The 22,146-nt window shown below is 42.1% G+C and overlaps 1 protein-coding gene across 1 annotated transcript in view; it reads left to right on the top strand.

The window, feature by feature from the left end:
• Positions 1–21,766, top strand: part of ADAM22 (ADAM metallopeptidase domain 22) — a 137,483-nt gene extending 115,717 nt beyond the window's left edge. The window contains exons 27-33 of the mRNA XM_082015337.1: positions 2,360–2,554; positions 5,412–5,512; positions 6,092–6,158; positions 9,301–9,411; positions 11,486–11,572; positions 20,089–20,212; positions 21,342–21,766. Of these exons, the coding sequence (XP_081871463.1) occupies positions 2,360–2,554; positions 5,412–5,512; positions 6,092–6,158; positions 9,301–9,411; positions 11,486–11,572; positions 20,089–20,212; positions 21,342–21,362 (706 nt within the window). The 3' untranslated portion in view covers positions 21,363–21,766. The remainder of the gene's footprint in view (positions 1–2,359; positions 2,555–5,411; positions 5,513–6,091; positions 6,159–9,300; positions 9,412–11,485; positions 11,573–20,088; positions 20,213–21,341) is intronic.
• Positions 21,767–22,146: the final 380 nt, after the last annotated feature.

Raw genomic sequence — 22,146 nt, 5'->3', positions numbered from 1 at the left:
TGGGTTCGGCTCCTGGAAGACCACCTCTCTTTGATCAGTCATCTGCCTGGCAGATGGGTCTTCTAGGAAGGAGTTGGCTACTTCCTCTCCCAGTCACCACAGTTAAGAGGGTTTCTCATTTTCTGCCTGTATCACCACCTCCTGGTTCAAGCTGCTGGTTTGTTTGTTGCCGCTACCCGTTGTGCTTGTTCTCTGTTTCCCCTGCCTGTGTAGCGCTTTCTCTGCCAGGCTCAAAATACTTGGCAAAAAGCAGAAAAGCGCTGCCAAGTGCTGGTTGTGTACTGCAAGGTCAGATAGGTAGCAGGAACAGTAACAGGAGAAAGGCAAAGCTATTTTGCTATCCAAAAGTCAAGCCTTTTGGATAGGTTGGTGGGTAGGAAATGTCACCCAGCACAAGGAAGACAGAATTTCAGGGTTTGGTGCTGCTTAGTGGAAGACCACGTATCTGTAAGCGCAGACTAACATGGCCATCAAGTCACTCTACTGTGGATGTTTCCATGTTGGCTGAGGACAGAGCAGCCAAAACCTTGAAATATGGAGAGAGACCACCCCATGCATGTTTGCACTGGAAGATTAGAGAATCTACCTTTTTCAAATTCCCTCATCTGCAGAAATTAGTATATGGACAGAGAGCTGTGAGTATGCAGTCAGTCTGCAGCTGTGCCTGTGAGCGTGGGCAGAGTGGAAACCAGCATAAGCTTAAGAGGCTTTTGGAGGTGATGGGAGGGCTCCATCATTTTAGAGATGATGGAGATATTTAGTAACTAAATCTCCTTCATGCAGAAAATTAAGTTCTGTAGGCTGACTTCTAAATAGAATAATTTTTATATGTACAAGGAGTGCTCCATAAATGGAAAAAACAGACATCCACCAGAGTGTCCAGAGTGTCCTTTTTAAAAAAATTTGTTTATGATTACTCCTTAACTAAAGATAAAAACAAGCCATTGAGGTATTTTTGAGCATTACATAAGGAATTATACTTGGTAGTATGAAGCAACTGAAACAAGTAAACGGAAAGTAATAAAAAGAGACAATTAGCAAGGATTCTGCCAGCGGGGATAGTGTGGCTTAAAGGGCACAGATACATGGAAGAAGTTATTTCTGAGGGAGTAGCAAGAGAGCAGTTTGCTGGAGGAACCCTGAGGAGCAGGGCTGCCTGCGCCGTCAACTCTGAACATGCCCGTGTACCAGCCGAGGAGTGGGACAAGAAGTGAGACTTGAGAGGTGCTAGAAGAAATAGTGTGGTAGTAGTGCATTACACTAATGATTTATGTGCCATGTAATTATATATTTTAAATACTTCAGGAGCATTAGAAACTCAGGTATGGAATGAAGAGAGCCCAGTTCAGGACTGTAATTGGACACAATCTGAATGTGAATCAACCTTCTGATAAATATGCATCTTAATCGGGGCAGACTGAAGGAAAAAGGCCTTGGAAAGGGCAAGGCTGAGTAGATAATTGGGTGGCTGGTATTATGATATAGCCAACTTTCAAATTAGCTACTTATGCTAGGGAGGATTTTTCAATTTGCTGGAACTGTAACTGGAATATTTGCATGGCAGTTTTTCTGCTGGCACTGAATTCACCATCAGCAAACAAGTAGCATCGCTTGATTAGGACTTTCTAATGCATAGATAGTTTTATCCACCATAACCAAGCTTCTAGTACTGGAAAAGGATAAACTGTTGTCAGATATGTGTGGCGTTACTTTTGTGTGTCTTGGCAGGTTGAGTCTACTGTGGTAATTGGAAGTAGCTGAGAACTTCTGCCGTTGGCATTAGTTCCCCTGCACAAAAAAGAAAACAGTTAATAAACTGGGGGTTTTTCTTCTCCTGAGGTTTAAACAACTAAACAGGTTGCTATTCTTGAATTCAATAATGATCACAAAAATTAAATAGAAAGCATCTACCTCCGAAGGAAAAAAGCATTCACTTTTCCTGAGCTCCTTTTTGGTGCAGGCATGCATTCAGCTCAGGCTGCAGTACTCGTACTGTACCTGGGGATGCTTTTTGCAACCAGCACGATGAGGCTTTTGAAATGTCTGAACTTGGTTAACTAATGTCTCGAGAACCACAAACTATTGACTTCGAAAATTGTGATCAGAGTTATCAGTGAAAAGTCCCTTGTTTTCCCTTACCAAAACCACATAATCCACTTTTCTGCACATATCAGAAGCATGTGGGAGTTTTCTCTCAGATGGTTGAATTATTTATTAATGGGCTTATTGTGTGTGGTTAACAGGTTTCCTTGAGGATCGCTATCCTAGCCTCTTTCTTTTAAACTAATGTTTGTGCATGTTTGTGTGTGTGCTGGTGCCTGTCATGTTTTCTGACTCTACAATGTTTATTATACTTTAGACAAATACCCCAGGGAGATTATGTAAAAAAGCCTGGAGAGGCCGACTCTTTTTATAGCGACATGCCTCCTGGAGTCAGCACAAACTCTGCATCTAGTTCTAAGAAGAGGTCTGCTTTTCTGTCGCATTTTCAGATTTCTACCTGTTCCATCACCCATTATTCCATTAGTCAGAACATTTCATTGTTTTGCAGCAGGTTTGATTCTTTCTTATTTCTTTGTGGAATGTCTGAAATAGCATCCTTTGTGCTTTGATTACTGATTCTTCTCATGTGCCCTGAGCTGCTAATTCCTACAATTAGGCCAGAATAAACAATTCATTTAATGAATTTTCCATTGTAAACCAATTTTTGGTTAATAAAATTTTCATCATCTCCCTGCTTGAGAATTGTTTTCAAGTAGACTGTAATAATAATTGCTGGCTCAAAAAAAAAGAAATAAAATCCCACAACTTCTTCAATCGTGGTCATGTAATCAAAGTAACACTGTCTTGCTTCAGTAATAGTTATAAACATAAAATGGTCAATATAAATGTTATTTTTATATTTGTATTTGTCACTGTCATTAATTCACTGAGTTGACCTAGGCTTCCGGATAACATTCTTGCTGTCTCATGTTAAAGATGATGGTGCTTGCATTTCGTTCGACTTGCTAGACTAGTGTATTAAATGGCCACCAAGTGTTATTTTAGAAAATAATTCTACAAAGACTTTCTGTAGTTTTGTGCTTGCTATTACGAGTAACCAAGGAGGGCATTACATTTTGCCCTTGATCAGATTTCACTAATTCTGTTATTGTTCCAGTTACTTAAAAAACCCAACAACATTTTAAAATGGAAAATTCATTGAAAAGCATTGAGAGTCATTTGTAATTGCTAAGGTCATTAGATCATGATGCTTACCATCTCTCTGCAGTTAGAGATCCTTTAATTATGAAAATCCCTAGCTAGCACTCTAAAACAATGCACAAAAGTGTAGGAGGAATAGACAATCCTGAACTGCTTCATAAGAAAACTGCAATTCTCAATTCTTGTCTCACTAATCAGTCTATAATTGTGCAGTTGATGAAGCCATTTTCTTTGTTGTTGTTTCAAGGAAAGTAAAAAGAAATGTATGGAAGGGATATATTAGCAGTGACATTTGTTATTTGGGTATAGCAGCTTGATCCTATATGCAACTTCATTCAGTCTGTTCTAATGAATATGTTATTAGGAGAACTGTAGTAGTGGTTAATGATTTCTAGTTTTTAAATTCAGCTTTTTAGATGTGTGAGTGGTCGAAATTTTTCAGGGAGCAAGCGTTAATCTTAAATGATGCACTGTTTGTGTTGGAGAATCTTTTCTCATTTGGAAAAAATTTTGAAAAAAGTCTTGGGAAAGCAAGTTTTCATAGCTTTGTGTAAGCAGTTTCAAATACGAGTTAAGAAAAGTTTCTTTTTAAATGAATATCATTTAATGCGTTTCTTCTTTCATCTAGTATCTGTTTTTCTTTTCATACTTCATTTCTTTCATGTGCCTCTGTTTATTATTTGTTTCAAAAAAGCTAATGGTTTCTAAGGTCTGTCTGTACTAGAGAGTTTTATTACTCCCCACCACCAGTTCAGGTATGTTGTGCCACTGTCAAGTCTGGAAAAGTAAGTGTGACCCATATTCCGTTAACATTGTGGTGGAGCTGACGTAGTCCTTCCAGTTGAATGCCCAGAGTGCTATTTCCTACCTTCCAAGCTGGTTTTGATTTGCTCTATGTGCAGATATGGATGGCATCTCCTGGGAGAAGTTAGAGTGACCAGGCCATTAGCTCCCTGGGTGTCTCCATGCTGGAAAGCACTATGAAGTGTTAGTTGGTATTCAGAGGATGTTCAAGGATTAAGAAATAACTTTATGATAATTCCTGGTATTGTGAAATAGCAAACCGCAAAACCAGTACATGGCAAGACATTCCTGAGCCTGAAAATAGACCTTTAGGAGGAGAAAATGATTAAAAAATTTGTCAGTGGATCTGTTGGTTCTCAGACCTTTCATGCTGTAATGAAGTTTGAATTAATGAAAACCTGGGCTTCCTTCACTGTGGCTGGGATTAGCCTGGTCTTCTGGAAACTGGAGAGCATCTCTCAGATGCCTGCCCTCCAAGGAAAGCAGAGGTGGAAAAATGCAAGAGTGTCCACTGAGAAACTACAGAAATAGTTCCTTTAAACAAAACTGTAATAAATAAGCCATCTATTCTGACCAGTTTTCAGCTTCCTCTTGTTTTCTTTTCCTTTGGAAATAATTGTACATCTCATGCCAAACAGCTGATCAGTAGCTCTGGTTCAACAGGAGGGAGCCTGTTGTAAAACCCCATGTGTTGGACATCGCCACACACATCTCTGGCTCTTAGAGGGAATACAAGAGGAAAGAAAAACTTCAGTTTGCTCCAAGCATCTAGATATAAAAACCGGTTTTGGCGTTGAATTTAGCATTAGAAGTTTATACTGCAGTGACTGGATGACAAAACATAATAAAAATTCAAAATTAGAAAAAATGAGGCAGAGTTACCCCTCCACTGGAGCTACCAGCTGTGGGTGGGAGGATGCTCATTACAGACTCCTGGGCTCCCGAGGCTGGCAGGAGTGGGGTAAGGGAAGCAGTCCTGGCTTTCGTGCAGCAGCCCGAGGAGGGAGCGGGCAGCCTGCAGGCGGGATGCGCTTGACTGTGAGATAAAAAAGCCTTGAGGCAAGTGCAGCTGGAAGAGCATCTTCCAGCTGAGAACTGGGGCAGAGCTGCAGATCCAGAGGAAATCTGGTGCGCGCTGGTGTTTGTGTTTTCCACAGCAGACGTTGAGGAAGCAGCGCTGAAGCCTGTCTCTTGAACATGGGCACGCCAAACTGCTGTGGGGTCAGCTGGCGAAGCGTAACTGCAGGGTTTAACTAGAAGTTCTGGATGCTCTGCTAGTGCAGACAGACCTTAGGCTGTGTTATGTCACGGGCCTCAGGAGTGTGACTCTATGAACCGCTGAGCTAACACTGATGTGAGACAATACCCTTAAAAATAACCGCATCTGAGCCCTCCTATTCCAGGTCAAATGGATTATCTCATTCCTGGAGTGAAAGGATCCCAGACACAAAACACATTTCAGACATTTGTGAAAATGGGAGGCCTAGGAGTAATTCTTGGCAAGGTAAGTGTGAACCTCTGTGCTGGCCACAGTGGAAACCAGCCTCTGGGCCATTGCTGCTCTGCTAAAAGTCTAGCTGATCTTAGGACAGCAGCACGACTCCTTAAAATTGTGCTAATTGTTACTAACCTGGAATTGGGGTTTAGCAGCACCCTACACAAGTACCTTTTTTGCACAATGATTTGTCACATAGAAATGACGTTTAATTTCTCTCATTGTGAGCTAAGACAAAAAAAGAGGAAGAAGTCTGTTCACTCTTGCCAGCTTCTGTGACTTTATCAGGCAATGTTTAGTGGTTTTAGTGTTTAGTGAAGTGTAGTGATGTTCTGAAATTAAAGCTGAAATTAAGGAGTTTTTTGCTCTGTGCATTTTCAGCAAAAAGTAAAGAAAGATCACTTAAGTGTCAGGTTTACATAGTCTGAGGTAAATCAAGAGCGATTGACCTGTGACTTTTAAATTGTTAAAGCTAGTGAGGTAACGACTCTTTTGCTGGGGATGCAAAAAGAATACACAGTTTGGCATGGAACGCAGGTGAGTTTCAAGTTGCTTTACCGTCTGTCTTTATCCTTTGATTTCTTTCAGGTAATATAGGAGGAAACAGAAAGAAAGTCAGAGGCAAAAGATTTAGGCCACGTTCTAATTCAACTGAGTAAGTCTGAACTTATAACAGCAAAGCCAAAAAGTACAGTTTTCATACTTAAGTTTTGTAGATGGACATTAAGAGTACTGAAAAGTAGACAGCTGCATTTTTGCTCTGAGGCCCATTCTGATTTCTGACTGATAATCTGGTAAATGGTTTGGCTAATGTATTTCAATGTCTTTGTATGTATTATTTAAAAATTAACTATCAATTTTCTTTTTTATGTAGGCTTCCTCACAGTCGTTCCCATAGCAATGCCCAATGATGGTGGCAGCCTGCACCATCACTGCAGGCTTTTGTCTACAGTAAACTGCCATTGCTGAGTGTATCCTGGTTCAATACTGAATTTCTGATAACCTGTCTCCTACCCTTGTCTTCACCTTGGGTTGGGCCATTGCAGAGTTAGAGATTTGTATCTCTGCGTACCTGCCTGGAGGTTTTAGGAGAGGTATCTGTCTGCTTTGAGAGTACCCTGAGGTTTATTGTTGTAAGCCTGAAACAGCCAGTCTTGACTAAGCCCTGCAATAAATGGGTAATGAGAGTCCTTACCCAGAGACTGATCCCCAGACCTTCCCGGTATGGCTTAGGGTTGCTTTCTTACTGATTTATTGGTTACATTTACTGAAGAGACCATGTGTGCAGTGCTCTCCATAAGGAGAGAGCCTTTCTTATGTACTTAAGCCTGCTGGTTCAGGCTCCCTTGGTGAATGGTGGTGAATGGCTGGAAACATAATCTCTGGGCTTGTCAAGCACTGGTCTGCTCTTACTGCACTTGCGCCACACGGGAACAACCCCTTCTTTGACTATAGTGGCGATGACAGTGCCCTTTTCCCATACCATTAGTACTAACTTTGCACCTGTATGGGCAAATGGACTTGATATCAACCCTGCTGGAAACTAATAATGCTAACTCCTCTCTGGGCCCTGCTTTCTTCGGCTTGGGGCTTTTGAGTTTGTTTTGAAACCTTTCTTCCCCTTGCAGTGCACTGTCTTGAGGTGAGTAGGCTCCGAAAGGTTCGTAGAGAAGACTCTCTGTTACAAGTTACAGAAGTAATAGCTTGATGCAGATTGCAGTTACAACACTGCATGGTCAAAATGGCAACATAGAACCAAAAATTTGAGCCCCAGATTCCTTGGAGGAGTCTTGTCAAGTGCCCCTGTGCTCTTGGTCTTAATGCTGATAAACTCTTACTGCAGCATTATTTTGCTAGTTTTCCTTTCTCTTTGCATAAGACAGTTTGATAAAAGCAAAATTAGTCTGACCAAACTACCAAGAATACAAATGAGGTTGCACATTCTTCCTTAGAAACTTGTCCTGTGCTTTCTTTAATTTTCCAATTGTATTTCTTAAACAAAATTTGTTTTTAAAAAAAAAAAGTTAAGTTAATGATACCATTATTCTGTCATTCAGCAGAGGTGTACACTGGGGCTGAATTGGTCCATAAAGAATGAAACCAGATCAGCTCTCTTTACTCTAGAGTGAATGTAAATGCATGGGAAGAGTATTGTTTTCAGTAAAAGCGAAAAACGCCAATTATTTTTTCCTCTCTGCTGCTCAGCTGGTACATTATACATTTGCTCTGAGAACTTTGGAGCACTAAGTAAGTGGGTAGACAGAGAGTGTGAGTTGGAAATCTTTTTCCCTGTAATTTTTTTTTTGTCTTTTAAAGGTGTCACTGAATTTCCGTCTAATTCTCTGCTTTCCTTCTTGCTGCTTGTTGCGGTCTCTCCACCCAGGAGCAGCCCTGGTGCTAGAGGGAGGAGGCTTGTACTTCCCAAGGGCTGTGCAATAGCCTGTTAGGGATGAAGCACAGTGTGTCTGTTCTTGGGAGAGACCTGCCAGGCAGGAAAATGCTCTTTCTCCTGATGGGGTCTGGCCTGGACTGCACAGAACTGCATGACTTGTCCAAGTCTAAGCCTGTCACCCCTTGGAGAGGAAGCTCCCACTGAATGATCCACATGCTGTGCCAGTTCGGTGAGGAATGGAGAGAACTCCCGAGGGCGCACAGTGGCTCTGGTTAGAGAGAGAACTTCCTTTGTGAGCTGAGAAAATTGACTGAGAATGATCTAACTGTGGCCAGCATTTACTCATTTAGGAAAACAAAAAGCAATGCCAGCTGCTTTGAGAATGGCTCAGAATACACGGAGGCTTTTCCCAGACAAATTTACCTTCTTGCCTGTTCTCAGAGAACACTGAACAGGAGAACACTGAAATCTGTTCTGAAGTGGTGGATGGCATTTAGAAAGTCCACCTGTGTGGCCCCTGGGAGTCCAATGAATCATACTTGTTGAGATGGAAGAAAGGCATAACACTGTTGGTCTCCTGTTAGTAGTAGAAACAGTGTAGTTAATCACTACAGTGATACCTTGTGCAAAATTTAAATTTTTTTTTCTTAAGCAAGTGCACACTAGTATGGTTGCCTGCAAAATTATTTGATGTATGCACGAGTCTGCAGTAACTGCCCATATTATGCAAAAGGGTTTTTTTTTTAATACAGCCAAGTACCAGATAGAGACTCATGCCATTAATCATTCAAGGAAAATTTCTTAAGCACTGAGCAAGGTTTGAGCTCTGCATACCTCACGAGCAGCACTGACGAGGGTTGCAAACAAATTGGGCAGTTCCTGAAAAATGTACTGCTCACACCTTTGTGAGATGCCTTGTACCTAACAGCTGCGTGAACAAGGCTTCTGCTAAGGCTGTAGCTCTGTGGAGTCCGATAAGGCTCTTTTGGGGCATTTTTAGTTGTTTCTAAAAAAATTTGCTTTCTTTACTAAAGGCAGATGGTTCAGTTCATACAAAACTGAAGAATTCAGAATCCTTCTGATTCCTTCATTCAGAAGGAATGGCAACTGGCCAAATGTTTCTGCAGTTTTTTCAGAAACATGGTTGATGAAATGGCCTGGTAAAACAAGTATTCTATGAAAGTCAGTTAGAGTTCTCCACGAATGATAATGAGAGTTTTGTGAGTAAGCTGACAGTTTTATTTGGAGCTTGTGTTAAAACAGGTCCCAGAGAACATGCTTTTGCCAAATAGCGATTCTGACCTTTGTTAATTTGCACTGCTTTTTTAAGCGTTTGTCTTCCTCATTGTTATAACTGATACGAACATCTTTGGCTTAGACTTTCTATTATATTGTCTTTTTGCAGCAGGGTAACCCATGCATCTGAGCCTGGGCTTTCTCTCGCCCACCAAATCCTGGCCCAAGGCATAAGCCCAGGGGGTTCTGACCACCCCCAAACAGGGAATCGAGTTCACAGGTCAGTCTCACCTGCCCTTGCATTCTGGGCTGCCATTTTATCCCGTGAAAAGTCCCTTTCCTCAGTATACAATAGTTTCACTCTGGCAAAAAACTGTGACTGCTTGGAGGTGCTCCTGCTCATGCAGCGCTAGCTAACCTTCCTCCTCGCCAGCCTGAGGGGTACGAGTACTCTTGAGCCCAGGTCTTTTGCCTTGTTGCATGTTGCGCTACAAGCCAAATGGAGCTGTTGGTCTAGCTGTAGGCTTATGTGTAAGGACACTTAAAGTGGAATTTCTCGCTCAAAAGAAAATGCATATGAACGTGTGGCCAAGAAGATCAGCCTGAGAGTTTTCTGACAGTATCACGTAGTGGTCTGCAGTAACTCGAGTGTAACCTTTCTGTAACAGATGAATTGAGGTGGTGAGCGACGGTCTGTAATACAACCAGACCCAGGAAACGGTTGTGCAACAACTGCATGCTCTGATACCTCGTTACACTTCGTTTTCTGATACAGGAAGCCATATTGGGAGTGTTTCATGGTTACCAAAAGACCCTTTCAAAGGAAAAAAAGCAAGTCAAAAGTACTGCAGCGAGTACAAGAAAATGTGTAGTCACACCTGCAATTAAAGCTAAAGCAGAAGTTTATTAGTTCCTGGTGATGCTGGTGTCAGCCTGTTGCTTCACTTGTGGTTCCTCTGTTGCTGCGCAACCACTTTTGACGTTTTCTTTCTCTAAGAGCCCAAGCTGGAAAGCATAAAGCACTCCTGATTCCTGATAAATACGCAAGCTGAGGAAGCTACTTAGAAGCACTTGTGGCTGAGGGCGAGTACTTTCTGAGAGCTGTGGCTGTGCTTGCACGGGGTGGGGAGGAGAAGTTCCAGAGCAAAAAAGGAGCAAAAGAAGTCAAAAAAGTGCTGCCGCTTTTGTGGTCAACGTGGTTTGAAATATGGTGGGGGTTGAACAATGTGATCTGGCCCAACCTTTACTCATCTGAGCAATCCCTTGTGAGGCCTGTTTCCATGTGTGAGGCCATTGGAGTCACTCTTACAAGGGTGACAAGAACTGGCCGAGAAATACCAAAAGTAACTTAGAGAGGAATTTTCTTTCCCTTTTTCCTTGGTTACAGTTTGTTTCCTATTTCAGAGTGTGCTAGTCTTTATTATCTAAAAGTGATGATAATAAATAATTGTTGAACTGTTGCCTTTCTTATACAACAATAGAACAGACTTTAAATTGGACCAGGCAGACTCCTGTTTCTACATTTTCCTTTTTTCTTAACATGAGAGAGGGGGAAGAATTTGCTAATCTTGTTATTGTGGGCTAAGAGAAACCAGTCACAAAAAAATTTTCTTCTTCCCTGGTAACGTTACTGTCAGATAATTAAACATCGTCTTTATTTCTTAGTTTTCATGTAACTAATATGACTGTGCAGCTCAGACTTTTTTCCTAATAAGTGGGGTTTTGGTATCAAGATTGCTTCTGTAAAATGTGAGATAACTCTGCAGCCCACCTCCATTAAAGCTTGTGGTCCTACCAGATTAAATGATTAATAAAACTCAGAGGGTTATTTGAACATAAGTGTAAACATTGCCACTGCAATGGCAAACCATTTAAGCCTTTTAACACATTAAGGCTGAAATTCATTCCTGTAGAAAGGGCCAAGTTTCTGTGCTCATTTAGCTATTGTCTTGCAATTTATTCTAGGTGGGTGCAAATGTGTGTCTTCAGTAAGCAAACTGCAGGAATGGAGCCAAAATGCCCCTTCATCCTTATTCTGAGATCATGAGAGGAGTTCAAACCATGAGCTTAACACTGGCCCTCTGCATAGGAGTGAATTTTACCCTTAAGACAGTAAATGAATGATGTATCCCAAAGAGTTTCCAGATTAATCAAACATCTGAGTCTCGTAGGTCAGATTTTCTCATGCAGTTGTACACATTGCCTAGTCCTCACCCAACATCCATAATGATTTATTTGCCATATTCACTTGCATTTTGGGGATGAAGTCATCCTTGCTAAGCTTGTGCTGTGTGTTCTCAGATTTTCTATTCTTGTTCTTCTGCTTTCTCTGTTCCTTCCATTGCTTTCTGCAGGTATTTAAACCCATGGTTCAAAAGAGAATATAATGTAGCTAAGTGGGTAGAAGATGTGAATAAAAACACTGAAGGACCATACTTTAGGTATTTTGTAAATTAATTCTATATCATTTTTAAGAGCTGTTCCAGCATATACAAATATCTTGGGACTCCTACCTTGTATAAATCAATACAAGTTACTGTAGGTGCAAAGGGCCCCTCTTCTTTTGCTGCATTTTGATGTCTGTTTTTGGCTTCATGTGCAATTTACAGTTCTTTTTCTGAATGTTTTAATGAAGCCATTGAAAAGAGTGTGTGTAGTGCATGCGTTCCCACCGTCATCTATAGCTTGTAGTAGCTTTCTCATCATTTTATGCCAAGTAGTGTTTTATGGGCATGAGACATATTTATCATTAATAAAGTAGTATTAACTTAAATAGAATGTAATTTACTGAAGCAAGTGGTTTCATAACACATTGACTCTACCCACTGTCTTATATAGTGCATACTAAAATTTAAATGAAAAAAGAATAAAAAGTAGTGGTATTTTACACTCAGCCTACAATGAAATAATTTACATATTGTAATTGGAAAATTAAATGTATGAGAATATACTCTATGCTCTTATTTTTGAATCTGTTACAAGTGAGTGTAGGGTTCAACCAAAAATGTCACTTGTTTTTGAAAGGGAAAAGTGTGTATTAATTGATACATTCCAAGTTAAAGAGAAGAAGCATGCATGATGCTGGCCTCCCTGTCGTACATGAATCATGAGACTGAGAACATTTTAGGACATTCCCAAAAGACACAATCCCACAGCTGAGACGGAAGTTTGCATCAGCTGAAAAAATCAGCCAACATAGAAGAGAATGGAAGACAACTTATGACATATAATATAAAACATGAAAGAAATCCATGAAGCTTTAAGTTGACATATCAAAAATGAAGCTGCAACAAGAATTATAGGAACACAAAGAAACAATATGAAGTAAAATCTTTAGTCAAAACAGTGAAGGATGGTAAGAACAAATAAATAGAATCTTAAGAATAATTTTGCTACACTAGTAGACCTAATAATAGTGCAAAAGGGCAGAAAAATTCGCTAAATATGTTCAGTGTGCATTTGGGGGAAAAAAGGTGATGGGAGTTGTATCACAAGATGCTAATGAAACACTTCTATTCCGATAGTAACGCTGGCAGATATTAAGTAGCAGAGTGGGAATTTAGTCATTTTCAGAACTAAAAATGTCCCAAAGTCTTAAAAGAGCATAAAATTGTCACTTTTTTAAACCACTTTTGTTTGCTTTCAAGAACTCTTAAATCACAGAGTAAGTTGCAGAAAGGCTTTCCAATGAACAAATAGGGCAAACGAGGTAAATTTAAGCCTGTCAGTCTTGATCGCAGTCCTGAGCAAGGAGTAAAAATCCCCGACACAAGAATCCAAGGCCTATGGGAGGTGGTTGTGATTGTGCCAGCTGGTTTCAGCCAGGTCTCTGTGCTGGTGCTTGGACATTCAGACAGGGTGTATTGTGAGTCCGGTAGTTTTACCATTGCTGGTTTTAACACATAGGGCCCAATTCTGGTGTCCATGGTTCAACAAAGATGTTCAAGAACTGGGGAGATTTAAGCCCTGAGAAACCTTAGAACGGACTGCAGAGCCTCAAGCTGTTCAGTTTGATGGAGCAGCTAAATGCTTCCCTGGTCATAAAATCCACGTAGCTGCATATAAAGCAAAATCTTTGTGGGAAGTCCTTTAGACTAGCACACCAAGACTGACCAAAAGTCACTGGAAGATGAAATTAGGCAAACTCACAGAATCACAGAATCACTAGGTTGGAAAGGACCTTCAAGATCATCAAGTCCAACCATTAATCCAGCGCCACCATGTTCCCTAAACCATGTCCTGAAGCGCCATGTCTACACGTTTTTTGAACACTTCAGTGATGGCGACTCCACCACCTCCCTGGGCAGCCTGTTCCAATGCCTGACCACCCTCTCAGTGAAGAAATGTTTCCTAATACCCAATCTAAACCTCCCCTGGCACAACTTCAGGCCATTTCCTCTCGTCCTGTTGCTGGTTACTTGGGAGAAGAGACCAGCGCCCTTGTTGCCACAACCCCCTTTCAGGTAGTTGTAGAGAGCGATAAGGAGTTGTAGAGAGCACTAGAAATAAGGTGTGTTTTTATTAGCAAACCTTTTCCTAAAAATACCCTCTTGACCTTTGTTGTTCAGGCAAGGCCATCAGTCACCCACTGTAACCCAAGCCCATAGCTCTCTTGCAGGGTGTTTGTATCAGAAGCCCTGTGATTGCATTAAACAAAGACATTGATGGAATATGAAGATAGCACTAGTTTAAAATATGTTACTTTAAATGGCTTACTTAAACGGGTTTAAATTCCTGTGTGGATACTTTTAATTTCTTTTTCATCTTTTAATATCAGTATATCTTGATTTAGTAACTAAATTAAATTGATGGGTGCATACCCCACCCCTGAGCGTTTTCAACTGTTGCACTGAATGAGTCACTTTTCTAGTTGTATTTGAGATAAACCAAGTATTGTTTGCATGTAGATGAGGATTAAGCTGACCCATGTGAGTTTTAAGGGCTGTATATCAGCAGAGATGAAACATAAATTAAAAATTTTGCACCATAGAAGCTTAGTAATCACTGCCTGGGGCAGTAGCTTTAGAAATGAGAGAGAAAGTAGAATAAATTTAGAAACCTGTATGTCCTAATTAATTGAGGTAACCATGGGGAAGTATTCTGCAGGCACATTATGGAAGGCAAAGGATGAAGTCTTCTCCTGGGATGAGTCGCCATGGGCTTATGAGAGGTTGAACTGAACAGTTTCTCCCCAAAACTCAGGTGCAATTGTGTTTAATCTGTCACAGACAGGAAAAGGTTGTTGCTAAGAACGGTGTGTCTGAATGTCGAGTGGCCGGGGTTTGAGCCTGTGAAGTGATTCAGGAACAGAACAAAACAAAACAAAACAAATCTTGTTTGATAAACCAGAAAGTCAGGCTGAAGTCAGACTGTCCAGCTGACGGTACCGTTTAGGAGTCATAGCCCAGGATAAGACATTTACACCAAATAATTAGCTGAGTAGTATTTTTGTTGCTAATCTTTGATTTCTCTTTTCTTCTAAAGACGTCCTGAATGTAACACTGCTGTTGTGCTTGCCTCCCTATAGTTTTAGAAATCATGTGTTGGTGACTGGTGCTGTTGCAGATAGAGTTGAAGTAGAATCAGGAAAAAAGACAAAACCACTTTTTAGGTACCTTGCAGATTTTTCAGAAAAGAGAGATGTTGGTCGTCACAAAGACTTTCTCCATCAGCTTCAGAAGCCCTTGTATAAATAAAAAAAAGTCCCTCTGACACCTGGTGTCCTAGTTACTAATTTTTTTTTTCTAGACTACAAGTCTAATGGGCATTTCTATATAATTACTTTTGATTAATGATAATAATAGTAATTGTAGCTGGTGTCTCTGGTGCCAGAAAGCTCCCAGCTGCAGGAATCCCTTCCGTAAGAAAATAAGATCTGTAAAGAAACATCTCATTTTCCTGCTCAAAGTCTAGGCTAGATTTTAATTTTACATGCCAGGCCTTAGCTGCATAACCCCAGCAATAAACCCAGGCAGGAAACCTTTCCCTGTTTTTGGCTTTGCTGCCGGGGTGCTGTTTTACTAGTGTGGTACTACTGCTGATTTTTGTTACTGCCAATTACAGTGGCTACTGCACAGACTGACCTCATAAAATTATGATTAAGGATATCAAGATTATGATTAAGGACTCAAGATCCTCACTGAATCTTGAAAGACTTGGGAACCATGATAGTATAAGAGAATAAACTGTCAGAATCCCATATTATGTAGATAATTACAAACAAAAAAGACTAGAAGGCACCTTCTGAAGCACTGACCTGCCTGCATTTGATTTAATGCAAATATTTACAATAACTTAGATTGTATAGGAGTTGCTTAAGAATAGAAGTAGTTTACAAAGAAAACAGTTTTCGTAGATGAAGACCCAGGACACATACCCAGAAGAAAAATGGCCATCCCATATCAGGAGGGCACTGACAAGGGGCATGGAAGACAGGAGGCAACAGGCTGTCATCCTCCTCCTGTTTTTAATGTGCTTTGGTGTTCTTGCTGTTGTCTTCCTCGATTTCTTCTCAGCTCCTCCTCAGCTGATGACTAGCCAGAGCTGGCTCTGCAGCTCTGCCAGGGCCATTGCCACTCTGAGCAGCCAGCTGAGGCCAGAGCCGTGACCAGCCGTTGGCTCCCTGCTCTCGCCGAGGCACCTCTAGGCTCTGCTTAAAGGGGGGAAAAAAAAAGTTTTCCCCATTACAGCCAAAGCGCAGTATCGGCCTTGTTGGCAGACAACAGCAAAAAAAAAAGCCTGCTGACGTCAGTAAGATCAGGATTTCATTTCGAGAGTTGGGGAGAAGAGTTCATGAAGGCATCTGAGTGCCTGCTTCTGAGGCATTGCTGTGCGGTGCTTAAAGCGGGCGCCTCAAGCCACAGCCTTTGCCTCTTCTGCAGCCCCCCAGGAGCCGAGCCTCTGCTGCCGCTTTCTGAGGACACTTGTGCGCATCTGTGATTTTCAAAGGAACCGCATTTAGAGCATTAAAATGTTTAGCCACATCAGTGTTTTTAGAAGATCCCAACTTCCTAATGTAGGAAAATTTAGGCTGCTGGTGTCCTACAAAGAGCTGAACCCACAGCAGCAAAGGTCAGGTTAGGCCGATAGTACCTACAGTTGGGCTTGAAATGCTTTCACCAAGTCGAATGTTAATTGAATTTCATTAAATTATTTCAGCCTGTGAAACGGAATCAAGCACAGCTCATGAACAGTTCGGTTCTGTCAGGGCCACCTGCCTCGAGTTCAGCTAAAATGACACTCAAAGTCACGAGAGGTGTAGTTTTGTGACCAGGTGACACGTTTCACACCGTCTCTTGTGGGCCAGTGCTCTCCTTGTTCAGGTGACAAGAAGGCTGAGCCCGGCGGGTGCCTGGCTGCAGGAGGGCGCATGCGATGTCCTCCCGCTGCCACAGTGCCGTGTTGTGAATCGCAGCGTGGTCTCCCCACGCTCTTAGTTTCAGCTTCCAGGACGGAAGGATGGATGGAAAGTGGCCACTACGTCTTGCTTTCTGGTCAGAAATTGGAATTCTTGTGGTGTGTTGAGGTGCATGGCTTCACTGGGGACTGGCAGTAAAACCTCTGAACCTCTGTTGTGGCACGTGCAGGGCAGAATGCAGTCCTAGTTTCTTGTATAAATTTCAGCTGGAAGCAACATTTGGCATGAAAGCTAATGGATTTGATAGCAGGAGAACTAAAATCCCAGTGAAAACTAAATGGATCCCACCCTTGACCAAAACCGTGAAGTTTTGCCTACTTTTAACCCCAGCATTACCTGCAAGTGTCCCTGAATGCTGTCTTTCTTCCATCCTGTAAATGAGAAAGGTCGTGTCTGGCTCTTTCTCATTTAAAATATATGTAAATCTGGGATACACAGCACATACACAATTGAAGGGCATAACCTGAAAAGTGATAAAAAACGCCTCAAACAATTACGCTTGTGACACAAGACGTATTGTAAGATCTGTGAGCGTACGCTTAGTAGCGGTATGTATTCACGCTCTCAGTAGGTGACACGTAACTGTGTGGCAGGAAGAAGGGGTGAGGCCCTGCGAGGGGAGGGCAAGGTCATTTCTGTAAGTGTGCAACTGCATTCTTGATGTATTTGGCTGTAGCTTTGCACGAGCAGGTGAGCGGCAGTGCGCGCATCAGGCGTGCAAACTGTCGTTGAGCGGGCAACGTGAAGCGGGGTTGAGAAGAAGGAGATGTAGACAGCTACACTGGAGGTCTGGGCTTCAAGATCTTTTGGAAAGGCAGCATTGTGTTTTGAGTTAGGGTGCGAAGCTGACCGGCTAAAGGCTTAGTTAGGGATCCTGGTCAGGGGACGTGCTGTGCAGGGAAGATGTTCAGGATGCCCCATCCTTGGAGGGTTATTGCTCCTTCCAGGGTCACCTGCTCAGGCTCATGGACAGGTAGATTGGCCATGGCTTTCCCTCTCACCATGGCCGCCTCTTGTGCTGCCTAAATTAACCCATGGGAAGAGCCTGTGGTGTGCAAGGTGTGCCTGGTTGTGGGGCAAGGAATCATAGAGTCATGGAACGGTTTGGGCTGGAAGGGACCTTAAAGATGATCTAGTTCCAGCTCCCCTGCCATGGGCAGGGACACCTTCCACTAGACCAGGTTTCTCAAAGCTCCATCCAGCTTGGCCTTGAATGTTTCCAGGGATGGGGCATCTACCACCTCTCTGGGCAACCTGTTCCAGTGCCTCATCACCCTCATAGTGAAAAATTTCTTCTTTATATCTAATCTACATTTACCCTCTTTCAGTTTAAAGCCATTACCCCTTGTCCTATCGCTACATGCCCTTGTTAAGGGATGGGAGATGCCTTCATTCTGTGTGCCACCTCCTGGCTGTGGTACCTATATAAACAGCTTTCTAGGGCTTGCCAAGTCAGATCTAACACCCCCAGTTCCTTGCTTTTAATCTCCACGTGCATTGTAATAAATTAAAACATGAAGATTTTAAATTATACTGCAGCTGTGGAGCAAAATTTTTTAATAACTGGATTACTGATAGTATGTAAAATCTGCTCTCCTTATCTTCCTCTCTTCCTCTTCTCCTTTTTTCATTCTAGATCCACTAATAGTTTATTAGTGATCCTTATCCGTCCAAGTGTGGGCAGAGATGAGAGGATGTGTACAGGTAGTGAACAGCAGGGCACTGTTGAGAACTTTTCCCGGGATTTTCTTTTTTAAAATAACCTGTTTTCTTGCATGTGCAGTTTGGTACCCAGATCCGTGATGCTGGACATATGAAGACCTTGTTTTATACTGCAGTAGCTGTTTGAAATTTTCTTCGAAAGCATTCATGTATGTCCAGTTCATCTTAATGGGTGATCAAAGTGCATGTGCTGAAGATGCCCTTGTAAGGGATGGGAGATATTTGGATTATCCATGTTTGGATAATTGTACCAACCTAAATCTTTTAAGTGCTGTTGAACTTGAAGGCTACCACATGAGGTGTTAGAGCATTGTGAGCCAGATTGGAGAGCTCTCACCGTATAATTTCCATTGACACCTTGTTGCTCGTGGCTACCATCAGTCATTGTTTGTATGGGAGACAAGAGAGTGTGCTGTTGTAGGGAGCTACAGACACAACAAAATGATGCACTAGTCCAAAATAAAAAAATAATTATTTAAAGGTAAATTAATTTCACTTAGTAATAGAGATACACAACAATTCCAGACACAGAAGAGTCCTTGCCTTGTCTGTAATCCTCTCTTAGATGAAAGGACCTGATCCTTTAAATGCCAGAGCCAGGGATGTGGGGCTGTCTGCCAGGGGTGGCTCCTGTGGCTCCTTCATATCAGTGATGATGGCAATGGTACTCATCACTGGGGTCTACAGCTGCACAACATGCAGACCCCTGCTGCATTTGAGGGGCTTGGAAGACCTGTCCGTAGAAAACCTTCCATCTTCAGGGATGCGTTAAGTTCAGAAGATAGCAGGTAGCAGTGCTCAGGGAGGGTCTGGGTGATGGTGCCTGCCCTAGTTGGAGGCCTCCTTTGAAAAATGCCCTCAGTCTGCAAAACAGAAGGCAGCCATGGTAGCTCAATTTTCTACTTCGAGGCTTTTTGTCCCTTTTATTCTGCCCATATTTAGAGCCTGATAGGAACCTCTCAAGTGGGAAAAGTGCAGAATCTCAAACCAGAAGCATAAGAGTTTTCTTGGGTATAAAATTTCAGTCAATAATGTGCTGCTGCCTTATTGACATGAAAAGAGTGCCTTTCATGTGATACAAACATTTACTTGCTCCTGCTTACTCTACTCACCTTGTACAGAAATGCTGATTGCCATTGACATAATCAGTCCATTTTTGTATATTCTCATCAGACTCTTTCTTTGGCTGGAACAATATGCACTGTATGATGCTTGCATGTCTAATAATTGGTTATTAGCACTTTGTATATGCCTTTGTTACTTCACAACTAACAGTTTGAGCTCCAAGTGCATGCATTTGTGTAAACTAATGTGTTACAAAACAATAGAGATGTATTTGCTATGTTTGTATCAATATAGGAGATGTGTAAGATATGCATAAAGACACTGATAATTGCCATTTAGTCACTGGCAGAAGATGGTTTAACCTGTTATACAATCACCATTTCTATTTAGGCTTCATAATGCCATGTCTATCTTTTAGTTCTATATTCAATTACAGATTTGGTTTGTTAGTTTTATAAGGATTAATTACAGTACCATATAAAACAGTTTAAGAAATTGTCTTTGTTATGCCATACAAGTCTAATAGGGCATAGGAAATTCTATTTTTTCTTCCAGTGTTCCTGAAAGCTATAAATAACTTTATTTATATCATGAAATACTAGACCACTGATCAAACAACTTTATCCCCCTGATATTGAGCTAATAATAAGCTGTATACTTGGTTCTGAACCAAGCTTCAGAGTAATGGCAGTTGCTGTTGCAGTGCTGGAACCCGCAGACATCACATTTATTTTGTGTGTTTCAACATCTCAGGACACTATCTCCTGCAAAGTCTCCATCTTCGTCCACTGGATCTATCGCTTCCAGCAGAAAATACCCTTACCCGATGCCGCCACTTCCTGACGAGGAGAAAAAAGCCAACAGGCAAAGTGCCAGGGTACGTGTCCCTCTTCTTTGTGCATTTCCTCAGTGACTTGATTTACTGACAGTCTTTCAAAAGGAGAGCCTGGCAGATCAGCATCTGTGACTAACAGTGAGAGCAGCGGTGGCATTTGCTTCGTACCCTTCTCTCCAGAAACTGCTGAAGGCTGAGCCTCTGGCAGCAATCAGGTTGCTCTTAAAGCTGCCCGGAAGCCCAGATTTCACTAGTTTTCTTCTCTCAGGCTGACAGCGTGCCTGGGGCAGCCTTTGGGCTGTGGAGGATGGGCAGCCCTGGAGCAGGCGGCGTGCCTGGCCCTCCTCCCTCGCCCCCGCTTGGGGGGCTGACACTGCCAGCAACTCTCATTTGGGCTGGGGGATAGCTGCTTTCCAGCTTGTGGCAAGGTGACTAAGTTCCAGTGAAAGGAAGGGCTGAGAGCTTGCATCAAGCCCTTGCACACCTGGAGGGGCTTTGCTGCTGCATGTCCTGAGCCCACCCTGGCCCCCCAGGGTGGGCAGCAATGGCTGGAACATGCCATGGATGGTGATGCTGCTGTGCAGGGAGACATTTCCAGCTGCTGCCAAAGGGCAACACCAGCTGTTGCTTTCTTTGTGTCAGTTCAGACATAGCAGATACTTGAATAAGCAAAAAAATCCCTGAAATTTACTTCAGGAGCTTTACTTGTGATAGCTTTAGTTCGTGCTCCTGATGCGGATGAGATTCCCATCACATGCTCCTGCATCGCAGCCCTGCAGCTGCCTTGGCCCTAGCGCAAACCCACAGCAGAAATTCACGCTGCTCTCAGCAGAGTCGGGCAGAAGCGAGTGGGAAATTCTCTCTATGCTAATATTAGTTAGCGTAACTGTAAGGTAAAAGCTGTCTAGTACAAATTTGATGCTACGCTGACATTTGTCCTTCAAACTGTGCGCTCCCAGCTGTGGACATTTACTATGCCGACTGCAAGTCGTGCTGAAATGCTTGCGACTGTTGGCTGACTTTGTGGTCTGAGCAGATACCCGCCAGCAGCTGGGAGGAGACTAAGTGATATAGATGCAGTTCCCCAAACAAGCTCCTCACACTGTTTGGGTAACAGCCTGTTATATCTTGCTGTTCCATGGGTGTTTGTGTTCCTTTTCCCCCTCTCCAGCTATGGGAGACATCCATTTAGCTGCACTGTTTTCCTGGGGTGACATCAGAACTGTTTACTTCGAATTTTATAGAAACTCAGCATCACTGAGTCATTGCACATTCATCTGCTCTTCAGACAGTTTGAAAGATCAGCAGAGATCACAGCGAGGACCTCCTCTCATCTGGAAGGGGAAAAAAAGCAGTCTTTTTTTTTTCTTTCTTTTTTCTTGACTGGTATTTTATGGATTTGATGAACAACCAAAATCATAACAGTTAATGGGATAATTAGCCCGGACGTGGCAAGGCTGTTCCGCATGATGACAGATACACTTACCTAGAATCCCAGCTGCAGACCGTTTGCCAGTCCCACATAAGAGAGGTTTTTCCCTGGTTTAATACAGTCCTGAGTCAGACCAGAGTTGAACTGGGAATGCGCCTCCTGGAGAGCCCAGCCGATGTAAACGTGTATGCTGTATGCATGAACCTTGTGTTCTTTACTTTCCACATGTAAGGGATAAACAACATACTGTAGTAGAAATTAGCATGCAGGAGTAAGAAATATAGGATTTTTTTGTGACAGGATTTCAAGCTTTGGAAGGCAACTATATGACATAAACGTCAAACAAACAAGGATTACATCTTTTTTTTAACCTTACATGTTTATAGTATCAGTATACAAATTGTATATATGTAAACATTTGATAATGTCAAAAATAGCTGTTATACATAAGTGTATTTTGCCAAATGCCTAAAGAAACAGTCATGACTAACATCACACTTCAAATTTTCTAATATTACGAGCAGACAACTTTGGAAATACAGAA

This window comes from Phaethon aethereus, assembly GCF_964289735.1.
Source record: "Phaethon aethereus genome assembly, chromosome: 2".
NCBI lineage: Eukaryota > Metazoa > Chordata > Aves > Phaethontiformes > Phaethontidae > Phaethon > Phaethon aethereus.
This window is presented reverse-complemented; position numbering and strand designations above follow the sequence as displayed.